The 15545-nt window shown below is 33.9% G+C and overlaps 1 protein-coding gene across 7 annotated transcripts in view; it reads left to right on the top strand.

Moving 5' to 3' along the window:
* The window catches only part of ABCA6 (ATP binding cassette subfamily A member 6), a 63650-nt gene that overhangs the window by 2165 nt on the left and 45940 nt on the right, over positions 1 to 15545 (top strand). For 4 of the 7 annotated variants that reach the window (XM_036223543.1, XM_016143651.2, XM_036223538.1 and 1 more), the window contains exons 1-9: positions 32 to 1162; positions 1593 to 2371; positions 3666 to 3867; positions 5855 to 6016; positions 7453 to 7556; positions 7947 to 8173; positions 11516 to 11657; positions 12422 to 12607; positions 15322 to 15469. In XM_036223543.1, coding sequence (XP_036079436.1) covers positions 2276 to 2371; positions 3666 to 3867; positions 5855 to 6016; positions 7453 to 7556; positions 7947 to 8173; positions 11516 to 11657; positions 12422 to 12607; positions 15322 to 15469 — 1267 coding nt within the window. In that variant the 5' untranslated portion in view covers positions 32 to 1162; positions 1593 to 2275. Of the gene's footprint in view, positions 1 to 31; positions 1163 to 1592; positions 2372 to 3665; positions 3868 to 5854; positions 6017 to 7452; positions 7557 to 7946; positions 8174 to 11515; positions 11658 to 12421; positions 12608 to 15321; positions 15470 to 15545 lie in introns of those variants that run through there. The other 3 variants (XM_036223539.1, XM_036223540.1, XM_036223542.1) reach the window with 3 other exon arrangements.

The following is a 15545-nucleotide window of genomic DNA, read 5'->3' as shown; positions in this document are numbered from 1 at the left end:
TCTATCTTTCCCCCATCACGAAACTTTTAGAACTTCTTGCTACCTTTGTTTTTGCCATATTTTAAATATAAAAGACATGTAATATTTCACTGTTGGCTATTTTTAAATATAGAACTATTTACCAATTAGCAATCTATATTACTAATAAAGAGAAGTGTATATACATAATATTATGTTAAATTACAAAAAAATTACCTCCCCTTCTCCAGAACATCTCTCAGCTTTATGATTATTAACATCTGTGGATCGGGAGCCATGTCAAATATTTGAGATTTCCCAATTTGTGGACTTTGGTTTCCTGTTTTGACATTTACTTTGGCAGGTCATGAGAAGTTTGCAACCCTTTACAGAGAGAGAGATAAACTATGCAATAGCAACTGAATAAATTTCGGGGATTTTTTTCCTAGTTGTCATGGATAAAAATTGACCTGGATCTTTTTATATGTTTTGTTAGACCTTAGTAATCTACTTACTTTTATTTTGTTCAGTTGCCTTGTGAACTCCTCTATCCACTCTGAACAGGAAAGGAGAAAAGAATTTGTGTATTATCCTTCGTTTGTCCAACTTAGGTGTTTCTTCAAGGCAGACAATGGGTTGCTTAACCTTATTAGGCAAAAAATGTTCAGCTCCAGCACATTCTGCCCATTTTGTCTAAATTAGTCAAGCATATCATTGACAGTTGTGTTTAGGCATTAGTAGTGAAAAAAAAATAGCTAAAGACTTCATAGAAATGAAACTACTTTGCTTAATTACTGTTTTTACTCATTTATTGTTCTTTTTCCCATGTAGGTCTTATCATGTCTCAAGGGCTAGCTCCATTTTCCTTTTTTTACCATTGTCCCCTTTATCCCTGGAGTTGAAAGGCCAAGTGCACTGATACAGGATTTGTTTTAGTCCCAACCAACCACAGAACAGGCATTTCCCTGCAGAATAATTGGCTTAGGAAGGAAAAGACAGAAAACAAAACAAGTTCATCATGTGCAGCTTGGTCTGACCACACCCTTTTCAGAAACCCGCCTGGTTAAGAACTGTCGGAAGTAGATGTCCATTTAAAGAATAAATGAATAAGTGGTAATAAAGAAATTTTAATCATTGCCTTAGACAAAAAGAGAACTGTGCTTTGAAACTGTTTCCAGGATACTTTTTCTGTTCTTCCTGACAAGTAAGTACAGCTCTGTTTTGTTGTGCTATGCCAAATATGTGGGTGGACACTGCTAAAAATCAATCTGTTTTTCAAATGTTTCTAAATACTTATGTGTTTTATACTGAAGATCTAATGACAAAAGCTTTTCTATTATTTTCCCAAATTTATTGTGTAGATACTATAGTAAAATATAGGAAAATGGTAAATTTTGCTTCTATACTAGTTGAGGGAGAATTGTCTGAATAATTCGATAAGCAAATCTGACAGAATTTATATTTGAGATTTTTTTAAACTAAAAAAAAAATTGTCTCTGTTTGTTTATTTGCAAACATTTGGGCAAAATTACTTTTCCATGTGACTAATTTTCTTTCTTTCTTTCTTTCTTTCTTTCTTTCTTTCTTTCTTTCTTTCTTTCTTTCTTTCTTTCTTTCTTTCTACTTACTTGCAGAATTGTTTTCTTGGTTATTTAGGGACTTCTGAATTCAGAAAATTGAGATAAATTGTTTTATTCTTGCTGTATATCAAAATCGAATTTCAAAGTTTGAGTCTGGATTCTTATCCCAGGGCCTAACTCTTCTCATAAAAGTTGTTCAAGTCACTTTGGAAGGTAAATACCACAAGAAAATATCTCATTTGGGATTACATGTAATGGATATAGTTATTCAGATGAAGTTAAGTAATGAGGTTAAGTTTTGATATTAAGTTAATGTATATTCTGGGACTTCTATTTAATTAAAAAAATTATTAAGCAGATGAGATAAAATTTATTTACTCTGCTTATATAGTTTTAATCTGTTGTAAAAGGTTAAAAATGTGAAGTATCTTATAGGTTCTGAAATCGAATAATACTTTTTCCATTGTCACACTCTATATTATTATAAAATTGTGCTAATAGTCACTTCACCTCCTCACCATTCCCCACAAAATAGCTTACAGTGAGTATATTCGAGGTAAGATTTTATAATCATAAGTTATTGAAATAACATTTTAAATCCATCTTTTTTCCTGCAGTTCTTAAAGGTAGGAAATATTTTCCCCCAAAATATGATTGAGGTTTTTATTATACCTTTTTTTTCTGGTTTATGCTCCACCATGTTTAATTTCTTCTTGTTCATTTAATAAACAGGCTAAATGCACAGGAAACAGAAAAATGTTTGTCAACAAACTCAAGCACTTTTGTGCAAAAATCTTCTTAAGAAATGGAGGATGAAAAGACAGAGCTCACTGGTATGTTTGCAAGTTTGCTCTTTCTGCAATTAGCATTATTCTGGTCTTTCATTGCCTAATGATTCTCTTTTCTTATATTTTAAGTAACAAATGGGATTTATTGACTTTGAGATTGTCTCTAGTTGTACTTGTGGACTTGAGAGACTTACAGCAGTCCTGGAAAATAACATAGAATTGGAAAGACTAAAAGTATTTACTAATTTTTTAAAAAATGAGATTAAGTGAAAACTTAATTACATGGTAAATTACAATAACTGTTAAGTTGCTATAATTTACATGTAATACACATAGAGTCAAGAAACAATAAAAACAGTGCCTAGCAGAAATCAAGGGATTTTAATTTTAAGAACTTATTTTCAAGTCCACAAATCATCTACAAGAGATGATTTCCAAGAATTATGACCAAGTAAGACTACTGATTGTCAGTTTGAATTAGGTAGATGGGCTGTCTACAGGTAACAGCCCCAAATCTCAGTGGCTTAACAAAGCAGAAGTTTATTTTTTAATATTTTCACAGTCTAAATAAGATTAGACTTATTTAAGCAGCGAAAGTGAAGTGGGTTGAGTAGGTGAAGGAATCTTCTCCACACAGTCATTCAGGGACCCAGATTTCTTCACCTAGGGATTCTGCCATCTTGCTAGGCCGTGGAGACCTTAACTGAATCTTCTACCCCCCAGTAAGAAAATCAAGAAGCAGAGGGACCTAGACAGAATATAGAAGGTTGTGGAAGGTTCCATGAGCCAGGCCTGGAAATGGCATATATCTTTTCTCACATTCCATTGGCCAGAACTCGATTCCTTGGTCCCACTGGAAATACCGTCTAGCATCGTGCCAAGCAGGAAGAGATTACTGATATCGGCGAAACACTAGACAGTCTGTACCACTCAGCTCCTTTTCATTTTCTTTCACTTCCGATACGAGGAGATGACGACCGACAAGACTATTGCTATTTGCCACCATGCACTCTACCTGGGATAATCTGTGTCTCGCAGACTTTAGTCAGCCAGATGCCATGCATACAGAAGTCGTCATCCTGTTAGTCATCCTGTTAGTTTATATGATGGCCCCTGCAGCAGTTCACTCTTTAATGAACTAATATTGGAAAGGGATATAGGTGGGAGCTGTCCTGGTATGGATCTTTCATTGGGTCCCCTTTATTTGGAAGAATGGAGAGCAGAAAGAAGCCAACCATACAGCAAAATTTGAGTTTGTCTTTAGTTCTTTGGTGTTGACTGAGATCTTTAAAGAAATACAGTCTAAATTTGTTCTTTTTTTGTCTCCTCTATGTTGTAGGAGTGGGGGTTTCCAGTACTTCTAGGCCTGTACATGGGCTTATTTTCCCATTTTAGAGAAAATAGCCAGTTTCCTGAAATGCCACCTCAGGATTTGGGAAGAGTAGATAAATTTAATAGCTCTATGGTTGTTGTATATACACCGATCTCTAATATAACTGAGCAGATAATGAATAAAACGGCATTTGCTCCTTTTTTGAAAGGTAAGTGTACTACTGACAAAAAAAGATATTTATCTTGTTTTATATTTTTGTAAGACATGTTTAATTTGAAGTTACAATGATTCATTATGCTAATTATCTAGGTATCAAAGTAGCATATAAATTTGGTTAGTTTTTTCTTTCTCTAACAACCATTACCCTTTAAAACCCTTTCAGCTTGAGGGGATCCAATTTAGGGAGGCCTACATTTCCACTGGAATTTAACTAAAACAATAGATTTTTAATTCCAGATTTGCATAATAGTGTCTAGGAAAAATAGGTGTTTTTAATATGGAAATACAATGATTAAGAGTTATAATTCATGAAAAAAATCCAAAAAGAAGATATTTGGTCATTGTTGTTAAACAATATTTCAAACCTATGAAGAGTAAGGATGGACAAACTGAAGATAATCTGTGTTTGACGTCATTTATAAACATCTTTAAAGGCCTCCGTTCAGTCTAAATGAGGTCACTATATAACTGAGATAACCAGAATGTGTATTTCACTCATGAGTGAGTTGGGTGCAATCTGCCTATCAGCTTTTTCATCTTTAATTTCTAACAGGTGAAACTGCTGTCTGTTAGATAGAGAGTCACTTTGTGTTCTTGGTTCCTGCATAAAGCACAGATCACATGAGTTGCCTTTGCTTCAGTAACTCTGATTTCTTATGCATACCACTTATCTTATACATCCTTATCCTAGCATAATTTTTTTATGTAGAAGAATTGCCCTAAGACTTGTCATTATTAACATAAAAGAAAACAAGTGATCCAATCAAAAAATGGGCAGAGGACCTGAACAGACACTTCTCCCTAGAAAATATACAAATGACCAACAAATATATGAAAAGATGCTCAATGTCACTAGCTGTTAGGGAAATTCAAATCAAAACCACAATGAGATACCATCTCACACTTGTTAGAATAACCATAATCAACAGGACAAGTAAACAAATAACAACTGCTGGAGAGGATGCAGAGAAAAAGGAACCCTCATACATTGCTGGTAGGACTACGAATTGGTACAGCCATTATGGAAAACAGTGTGGAGATTTCTCAAAAAACTAAGAATTGATCTATCATACGATCCAGCAATCCCTCATCTAGATATTTACCCTAAAGACTTGAAAACCCATATATAAAAAGATACTTGTACACCAATGTTCATAGCAGCATTATTCACAGTGACCAGGACATGGAAGCCACCAAAGTGTCCTACGATAGATGATTGGCTAAAGAAGCTGTGGTACATATATACAATGGAATATACTCAGACACAAGAAGAGATAAAATACTGCCATTTGCTACAACATGGATGGACCTTGAAATAATCATACTAAGTGAAATAAGCCAGACAGAAAAAGTTGAAAATCACATGACATCACTTATATGTGGAATATTAACCTAAAAGCAACAAATGAGCAGAACAAACAAACAGAGACTCATGGACATGGACAATAGGCTAGTGGTTACCAGAGTACTATAGACTAATGGTTACTAGTTGGGGTGGCAGAGGAAGGGGGAGGTAGACGTGGTAAAAAAGTTCAAATATAGGGTTAGGGAGAGGGTGAAGTGGGTAAAGGGGGTCATATATATGGTAGCTGAAGGAAACTGGACTTTGGTAAACTCACAATAGAATATACAGATGTCAAATGATAGTTTTGAAAATTATATAATTGTATTAACCAATGTTACCCCAATAAACTTAATTAAATATAAATAAATAAACAAACAAACAAAAGTGTGAATTAGAAAAAAATTTTAAATTAAAGAGAACACTTAATTTTCATACATGTCTCCTGATTCTGGAATCTAAAACATTAAAATGAAAACTTTTCCCTTGCATTTTGAATTGTTTTATTTAAGTGGAAAAAGGTTTTATTTAATTCTAACAAAAAATACTTGATGATACAGTTGGATATCACATTCTGTTGCAGTGAAACTTCTTAACACTCTTCTATGTCTTTTTTTTTTTTTGTAATTCACAGGAAAAGAAGTTATTGGGGCACCAAATCAACAATCTATGGATGAAATAATTTTAGACCATGTCCTAACTGCAGTGGGAATCATCTTTAATGACGCTTTTTCTTATAAGTTAAAATTTTTTCAAGGACATATCATTCCATTTTTGAAGGAAGAACATTTCTCAGGTGACTTCCCATATAAAATATCAGTATGGCATTTTTTATGTTTTTAATATAAGGAACAGGTTGGGATGTTCAACGGAGACAGATGGTTTCAATGTTACATGAGAAAATTCAAAGGCACATTTTATTGCTAAATTTTTTCAAAAGTCGTGTATTATCTCACTAGAGGACGATACACAAAAGATCACAGAGTCATTCAACATAGATACAGTGAGCTCACAGGTGTATGCTGTGAAGGATGCTGAAGGCGATCGAGACCAATAGGTCCCAGCCTCAGGTGTGATTCCAGGCTAGCAGGAAAGACATACACTGAGCAGTTAATGGTAAGGGCAGGTCTTTGAAGGGACTTAGACATGGGGTCCTAATATGCTTGGGATTAGAGAAGTCCTATCTGGGGAAGTGATGCTTAAACTAACAGAAGAAATAGCACATGTGAGGTTCTAGAGGCATTGTGTTTCTGATAGAAGAAGGACAAGTGTGAAGGCACTGAGGTGAAAAAAGCCATCTCTTGTTATGCATGGAAGATCAGGGTAGCTGCATAGAGAATAAGCAAAGGAATACGATGGGATAATGAGGCTGGACTTACTCAAGGGCTGGATCCCATGACGTCCTTTAAACCCAGGGCAATGGGGAGCCATCGCATTGCCTCAGGGCAGAGGCCTGACTAGATTTCCAAGCCTGAGGTAGCTCTCTAGATATAGCCCTGAGAATGGATTACAGAGGAGCCAGGGAGAATGCAATGAAATGTCCTAGTGAGCTGATGATGGCTTCGACTAGTGTGGAGGCAGCTGAGCACAAAGGTGAACAGATTTGAGGGCCCCTTAGTGAGCAGGATTGATTGCATGGATTCACTGAGGGTCTAGTACATGGGCTGCCCTGTTCTTGGCCCCTAAGATTGAAGTGAACAAAATGCAGAGGCTGCTTGCACAAATTATTATAGCCAAGGACAGAAAATGGGGGACAACAATGCATCCTGCCAGGTAATGAGAAAGCAACAAAGAAAAACAAAACAGATAGAAGATAGAGACTGAAAGAGTTATTTTAGACATTTTTATTTATGGTGCCCAGGAAAGACCTCTGTGATGAGTTTATATTTTTGAGAAGAGTGCAAGATGAGAGAAAGAGTGAGCCAGGAGTGCATCGAGAGGGAGAGCATCTGAGCACAGAAAATATTCTAGCGTTGGAGTACATTTGGCATTTTGAGGCACAGCGAGGAGTCCAATACAGTTCGAACTTTCATCTTTTTCTCTTCCAAGCCTCTCTGTACATCCTGTGGTCTCTGTGAGTGAAGTTGCCTTATTAAGAACTTTTATTTGCAAGTGGTTAAAGGTTCTGACTATGGGAGCCTCCTCTAGATTGTTTTCTCTTGGATTCTTGTTTCTTATTCTCCAACTGCCTTCATCCCATAACGTTGGTTCCACTTTTCTTTGTGCTTACAGCTCATTGCTGGAATACAGACAATGACTTTTCGTGTTCACTGGCCAAATACTGGAATACAGGATTTGTGACTTTACAAACTGCAATTAATGCTGCTATTATACAAGTAAGAAAAGTTCTAATAAATAATGTAAACTAATTCTAGAAGCACCAAGATTTTGATGAAAGGTGACATATACTCAGGTTTTCACATGTTTATATAATGAAGCAGGTATACAGATGCTGAGACTGGATTTAGGCAAAGGAATACACTGCTGTTTTTTTTTTTTTAACTTTAAATTTTCCGGTAGTTACAGAATGACAAGAAGTTGCAAAAACAATGTCCAGGGTGGTCTCTGTTCCCTTCACCCAGGTTCTCCTGATGGTAATAGCTTACATTACCATAGGACAGTTTTTAAAACCAGGAAATTGCCCTTGGCACAATCCCTATAGCTTATTGATTTCACCAGTTTCTCAACTTTAAATAATGATTTTGTTTGTTTAAACACTTTTTTAGATCATGACAAATCACTCTGTGATGGAAAAATTGATGTCAGTCACTGCTACAAACATGAAGACGTTACCTTTTATTTCTAAAGACATCCTTCAAAATGAGATGTTTATTTTCTACTGCTTGCTTTACTTCTCTTCATTTATATATTTTGCATCACTCGATGTTACAAAAGAGAGAAAAAAGAGTAAGGATTTGATGAAAATGATGGGTCTACAAGATTCAGCATTCTGGTGAGTGACCGATTGATCCAAGTGGTACAAATGAATCAGAGAAGTGTTGAGGCAGCGAAAAAGTGTTAGGTGCAGAACATCATCATTTCAACTTGATATATTGGTTACTTTTCCTTTTGCTCTTTTTGATTTAGTCTTTGTCAAATTTTGCCATGTGCAGTAGTGATTATAATTTGCTGAGCACTTTTTCTGTGTCATGAGTATGTTCAGCTAACGCTGTGATGAAACTACCATTAAGATCGAAGAGAATATAAGAGTTACTTGATGTCAAATGGATGCTGAGTACCAGAGCTGGGACCCAAACCAAGCACCCCGATTGCAACTCTCTGGCTTGGTCTGCCCAAAGTTATCATCTGATTTCTTCAGAGTTCCTTGTGTTGAAGAAAGTAGAGTCCTTTATTGGCTAGCTTGTGTTCAGAGGTTTAGTCACTAGAGATATATTTTTTGGAGTAACTAAATGCCATATGTTGGTATTTAAAAGAGATAATCTGTATAATGGTTCCAGCACATACAACACACATATCTTGGCCCATTCCACAAATAATTTAAAGTGACTTTGAAATTTTGAAATATATATGTGTGTGCATATTTATGTATGTGTGTGTATATGTATGTGTGTGTATATATATGTATGTATATGTATGTTTATGTGCATGTATTTGTATTATAATAAAAACAAATAACTGAGAAGCAAAAACCTACCAAAATAACAAATAGGTAATATTAGCAGATGAAAATGCAAATCATACAAGCTCAAGCTTCAGAGAGGCCAAACTAGAGACTTCTGCAATATAATCAGGTACACAATCCATGCTATCTAGAAAAGCAAAGGAAGAATAATCTATTTTACCCAAAAAGAAACCTAATGGGAGATATTTCTCTGTATAACCCCCATGTCAAGAAAATATTATTTACAAATGTGGAACTATTTGGAATGGATGAGAAACAAGCCACATGTTCCCAGAAGTAAAATTATTGTCTAGGAAATTATAAATTTTCTATGAAGTATGTCTTATTAATAGAGTTTTAATTTTAATATATATAAATTGTGAAAAAGAAAAAGAAGAAACTGTGTCTTTAAAAAAGAAAGGAGGAAAAGAATGTTTTTGTAGTGGAACTTAGGGAAGTACACAGGAATAAATGGAGTCTATTAAGAGGAGAGAGAGAGGGGCCCTGTGTAAAAAGAACTTTCAGTCCAGGGCATGTCTTGTGGAACACTGTCTGTGCAGTCACCTAACATACTGAAGTCAACTCTAGATGAAAATCAGAAAGGCACTGGATATTTAGATACGCATTCATTCTCAGGGTAAAACCTTCTTAGTATGGATTAACTAAAACTTAGCAAAATGAATATATATATATATATATATATATATATATATCCTTAAAATGAAGAAGAAAAGAGATTCTGAAGCATTTATTAAGTACAGGACATCTATTGCAAATAAATTTTATGAAAATCTTTTTTTTATTTATGAGAATAAATGTAATCACTGTTTATTCTTTAAGTGTAATGTCTGAATTGTTTTATATATATCCTGAAAGTTTTCTTGGATTTAGTAACATCTCTCTTATCTCTATGCCCAACTCTCTGCAATGAGTTCCCTTTTTTAGATAATGTTTTAATTTCCTGTATTTGTAATTCCCCTACTCTCTGGTTTTTCAATTCCTACCTTTGTAGTTCCCATCTGTTCTTAGGAAATAGATTCTGCAGAATGTGGTAGGCTTTTTAAAAAAATGCTGATGTTTCTAACACAGGCTGAATCATTGTAATGACATGAAATTTAGAAAGAAGTCAAATAAGCAGTAAATGTGTTGTACTGGGACATATTGATGCAAGATCTCTGTTTTACTACTTTTGCTTTTTTTTTTTTTTTGGTGGTTTAATTCTTTTTCTTTTTACATTCAATATTATTTTATATTAGTTCCAGGTATACAGTATAGTGGTTAGACATTTATATAATGTATGAAGCGACCCCCCTGATTAGTTTATTACCCACCTGGCACTATACGTGGTTATTACAATATTAGTGACTATATTCCTTATGCTGTACTTCACAACCCTGTGACCATTTTGTAACTGCCAATTTGTGCTTCTTAATCCCTTTACTTTTTTCCCCCAGTAGCCCAATGCCTGCCCATCTGGCAGTCACCAGTTTGTTCTCTGTATCTACGAGTCTCTTCCTCTTTTGTTTGTTAGTTTATTTTGTTCTTTAGATTCCAGCATATAAGTGAAATCACATGGTATTTGTCTTTGTCTGACTTATTTCACTTAGCATAATGCCCTCTATATCCATCCATGTCATTACAAATGGTAATATTTCATTTTTTAAATGATCGAGTAATAGAAAGTGAATTCTTAATAAGACAATTTTATGTAGAGGAAAGAGCGAAGACTTGCTGCTTCATCTTATCTTTTTAAACTGTTTTACTTTGTCCACCTCAAATAGGCCCATGAACTAATAATAGGGACTGTAGTTCACTCATCTGTGAAATGAGAAGCTTGGACTAAAACCCCCTTTAGGCTTGTTAGATCTCAGGGTAGATACTGTTTTTTATTAATAGCTACCTTGTAAAAATGTGAACACCAGAACATATAAAGCAAAACAGTATGAACTCTTAAGGGCACACCATAATTTATGTCAGTTAAGGAATCATGAATAGGAATAGCAAAAATGGAATGAGCTTAGTAGAGTTAAGAAATTTTAATATTCTACTACTAGGGAGAGTGGAGGTGCTGGCTGAGAGCCTCAAGAATGGTCAGATTATCATCTTCCCCACAATGCTTCTGTGGTTACTTGCTTGATTAGTAGCTGTTAAGTTTCCTTTCCAAGTCTACAATCAGAATACTTTTGCAATATACAATCAAGCTGAGGGTACAAAATGCCTACTCCCTTAAGTTCGGCAAATTTACCTTTGAGAAATGTCTCTATGAATGTGATAAAATGATGTCCATTTTCCCAAAATCAACAAATAGAAAAATGTTCTTAGAAATAATGCATTAATAAAAAATAAGAAAAGGAAACAAGTATCTGGTTTGTATTCTATAATGAAATATACAACTGTGTATACTATCGTATATGTTGATTGATAATCATGAGTTGCAGAGGAATACATATAATATTATTTATACAATCTTTATACTATTTATACAATGTGTGAATAGAGAGCTGACACCTAGCAAGTAGGCATCACGCCAATGTAATATTAATAATATTTTAGTAATTAATCGAGGTGGCAGATACAAGGGCAATCATTGCATTATTCTTCAGATATTTTTGTATGTTTTAAATATTCATAATATAGTTAAAATAATTGCAATAAATTTTTGTCTTTATTTAGGCTCTCCTGGGGTTTAATCTATGCTGGCTTCATCTTCATTATTTCCATAATCATTGCAATTATCATCGTATCTACCCAAATTATAGTCATGACAGGCTTCATGGTTATATTTACACTCTTTTTCTTATATGGCTTGTCCTTGGTAAGTTCATGCATTTATTACCACTTTCTCTGCTTTAGGCCTTAGCTATCTGTAGAAAAAAGTAATGTCACGGCAGGCTATTCGTCACTCCTTTCATGTCCATTTTGTGCGTGCGTGCGTGCGTGTGTGTGTTGAGTGTCTCTATGAATGTGATAAAATGATGTAACATAAGTAAAAATGGACTTTTCTTTTGCATGAAGAACCGATTTAATGAAATGATGCCTCAGAAATGAAAATATATTTTGGCTCTAAATTTTCTAAGACTTTTGTAGATGATTAATGAGGATGCACTTGAGGGGTGGACCCATCTTTTGTCCCCCAGAGGTCCCCTGTCACATGGTAGCAACTCCTCTCCCTTTAATAGTCCACCTTGTCCTGACTTCTCACCCTTTCTCCCTTCTCTGAACAAGAGCCTCTGATTTCTCCCACTTTCCAGGGTGTTTTCTGCAGAGGGTATGTCAATGCACTTTTAACATATTAATTTAATGTCTTCCGATTTTTCCAAGTCTGTTTTCCTCAGCTCTTCTTCCAGCTTTCCCCACCCTTTGCTTAGCAACAAAAGCTTAGCATTTGAATAGGGCAAATAAGGATCCTGTTTATAAAGGAGTTGAGAGAAGGACTGAGTACAATTACACCTTAATATTTTCATCGCTGACTCACTAATGAAGACGTTATGATATATAAAGATCCTTGTTGTATTGTGCTACCAATGATTCTCAGTAAACTAAATCTAAATAACAGCCGCTGTCTTCTCTCTCTTTCAGATAGCTTTAGCATTCCTGATGAGCGTGTTGTTCAAGAAAATTGTCCTCATCAATTTGGTTGTGTTTCTCCTCATTCTCTTTTGGGGGGGCGTAGGACTCACTGCATTTTATAGGCAACTTCCTACATCTGTGGAGTGGATTTTGAGTATCTGCAGCCCATTTGCCTTCACTGCTGGAATGGCCCAGGTGAGAGAAGAGTTAATGGGTTTATTATTGAACTTTCAAAAGCATTTGATACTTCATGACTCTTTCAAATGAACAGCTTTTGTCCTAAACCATTCTACTCTAAAGCCAAATTTTAAAATGTTGCTATTACATTGTAGAAAAAATGGTCATCTCCCAAAGAAACTTGAGTAAGAAAGTCTTTCAAATTTTTACATCTCAGATATGTTTTCACTTTGAAGTATTTTCTATTAGTTTTATTTCTATATACAAATATTTGTCTTTCTTTTCACTTCACATAACTAAGCATTCTATTTGTTTATTTAAAAGTGTTGTGTAAACCTCTTTTTGAAATCTCAATTTTTTTTGAGTGAAAAGTGGTTGCATAAGTTCACTTTTGTACCTACAGTGTTCCAAAATTCCAACTGTTCCAAATCTTCACCAACATTTAGTATTTTCAGTCTTTGAAATTTTAGCCATTCTGATAGATATGTAATGATGTATTGTCATGGCATTAACTCTTATTTACCTGATCACTGATGTCTTTTTGAATTTGCTTTTTCAAAAATCTCCAATCCAGCTCTTTTGCCCATTTTCTACTGTGTTTTCTACCTTTTCCTTATTGCTCGGTAGGAATTTTTTATACATGCTGAATATGAGACATTTTTCAGTTATTCGTTGTTGACATATTTACTCTCTTACTCTGTGAACAGAAGTTCTTAATTTTGATAAAGTCCAATTTGTCAAGTTTTTCTTTAATATAGAATACTTTTTGTGTCTGTTTAAGAAATCATTGCTTATCCTAAGATTACAGAGATATTCTACCTTTTTATTCTAGAAGCTTGATTGATTCTTCTTTTACATTTAGCTACAGACTCTTTTTCAAAAGGACTTTGTGTATCTATAAGTAGAGGCGATATTAATTTTTCTGCACGAATATCCAGTTGCTTCAGCTCCACTTATTGAAAAGACATCCTTTTCCCAAATGAATTGCCATGTTTCCTTTGTCACAACTAAAGCAATCATGTCTTGGCCCATATGTCTATCTTTGCACTGTCACGTTGTCTTAATTTTTTGCTTCATAATATGTCGTAATATCTAGTAGTGACAATTCAACCACTTCATTTGCTTTTCCAAGAGAGTCTTTTTCTATTCTAGGTTCTTCGTGATGATATAAATTTTAGAATTAACTTATCAAGTTATACACAGTATGTGTATGCAAAGCTATTGAGATTTTAATGCAGTTGAATTTTTCAATCAATTTGGAGAAAATCGACACTTTTTTATCATGAATATATCTTCCTATTAATTTTTCCTTCATAATTGTTTTAATTTCAGTATAGAGTCTTGCACATTTTTGTTTGATTTATTCCCAAGTTCTTTGGTGCCTCATAAATAGCATCTCTGTTTAAATTCTTATTTCTAAATGTGTGTTGTTAATGCAGAACGATGTAACTGATTTTGGTACATTGATATTGTATCCAGTATTCTTGCTATATTCTGTTATTAAATCTAGTATTTTTCAGGGTTTTATCTTGGGCTTTCCTTATATATAATCATGTCTCCAAATGATGATTTGTTTTTTCCTTTTGCAATCCTTATGCCATCCATCCATCCATCCATCCATTCATTCATTCATTCATTCATTGCCTAACCGCACAGATTGGGACCTCTAGTACAATGTTGAATAGAAATGTAGGCAAAGAAAAAGCTTTCAACATTTCACAATTACGCATGATTCGTGGTTTTGGTTTTTGTACATCTAATTCATCAGATTGAGGAAGATATCTTAGTTTGAGAGGAGACTTTTTTTTTTAATTATAAGTGAGTATCCAATTTTATTAAATGCTTTTTCTCTTTTAATCTGTTTTATGTTGAATTAATTTGATTGATTTTCAAATGTTGACTCAGCTTTGCATTTTTAGAATAAACTCAACTTTGTCATGAAGTAACATTTTAACATGAATTGAGAAGTTATCTATTGTCTAGGGTAAGGAATGGAGCTTTGGAGCTGGACTTTCTGTATTCTAATTTCTGCTTTGTCACTCCTCACTATGTGATTTTTTTACTGCATCTGGTTAATCTATGCAACTTCTCTGTGCCTCAGTTTCATCATATGTAAAATGCAAATAAAAGAAAAAAGACCTACCTCATGGGATTATGATGAAGATTAAATGGTATAATATAAAAAAGGCACTTAGAACAGTGCTTATAACACAGTAGCTATTATTACCTGACAAAATTATAAATACAAATCTTTATTTGCAGTAATAACTAGAAAAAGAGGTAAGTTCTCATCAGTATACCAGTAAGATCCTTCAAGAAATTTTTTATGTTCTAAAATTTGTATTTCTTTTTTTTTTCATTAAATTTATTAGGGTGACATTGGTTAATAAAATTACATAGGTTTCAAGTTTACAATTCTTTGATGCACAGTGTAGATATTTTGCGATATTACAATGACTTTATGAAAACAAGCAAATGAATTATAATTTATATTCCTATTCTTAAAACATTATATTTTTTGCCTCTTTTCCTCCCTCTGAATATTTCTATTTTTTAAATCAATAGTTTCTTCTAATATTCCTTTGATTGCTGTAAAACAGAAGTGATTTTATTAATAACTTCATTTTAAGGTCTTTTTGAAAAAGCCACTTACTAAAATAATTTTTTGCTGCTACATTGAATCGTTTTTACTTATTTAATTTAAATATTTATTATTTTTGTTTGAATCGTAGATTATCCACCTGGACTATAATATGCATGGCGTAACTTTTCCTGACCCTTCAGGAGACTCATATGTAATGATAGCAACTTTTTTCGTATTGGCCTTTGATGCTTTTTTCTACTTGGTATTGGCATTATACTTTGACAAAATCTTACCCTGTAAGTAATAGTGGGTTTTTCTCTGATCTGTAGATATAGATTACGTTGAAGCTTTTTTCTTAAGGTTATATAAATA

The sequence above is a fragment of the Rousettus aegyptiacus genome, unplaced genomic scaffold (assembly GCF_014176215.1).
Source record: "Rousettus aegyptiacus isolate mRouAeg1 unplaced genomic scaffold, mRouAeg1.p scaffold_m13_p_6, whole genome shotgun sequence".
In the NCBI taxonomy this organism is placed as follows: Eukaryota; Metazoa; Chordata; class Mammalia; order Chiroptera; family Pteropodidae; genus Rousettus; species Rousettus aegyptiacus.
The sequence above is the reverse complement of the archived record's forward strand: the minus strand, read 5'-3'. Positions and strand labels throughout refer to the sequence as shown.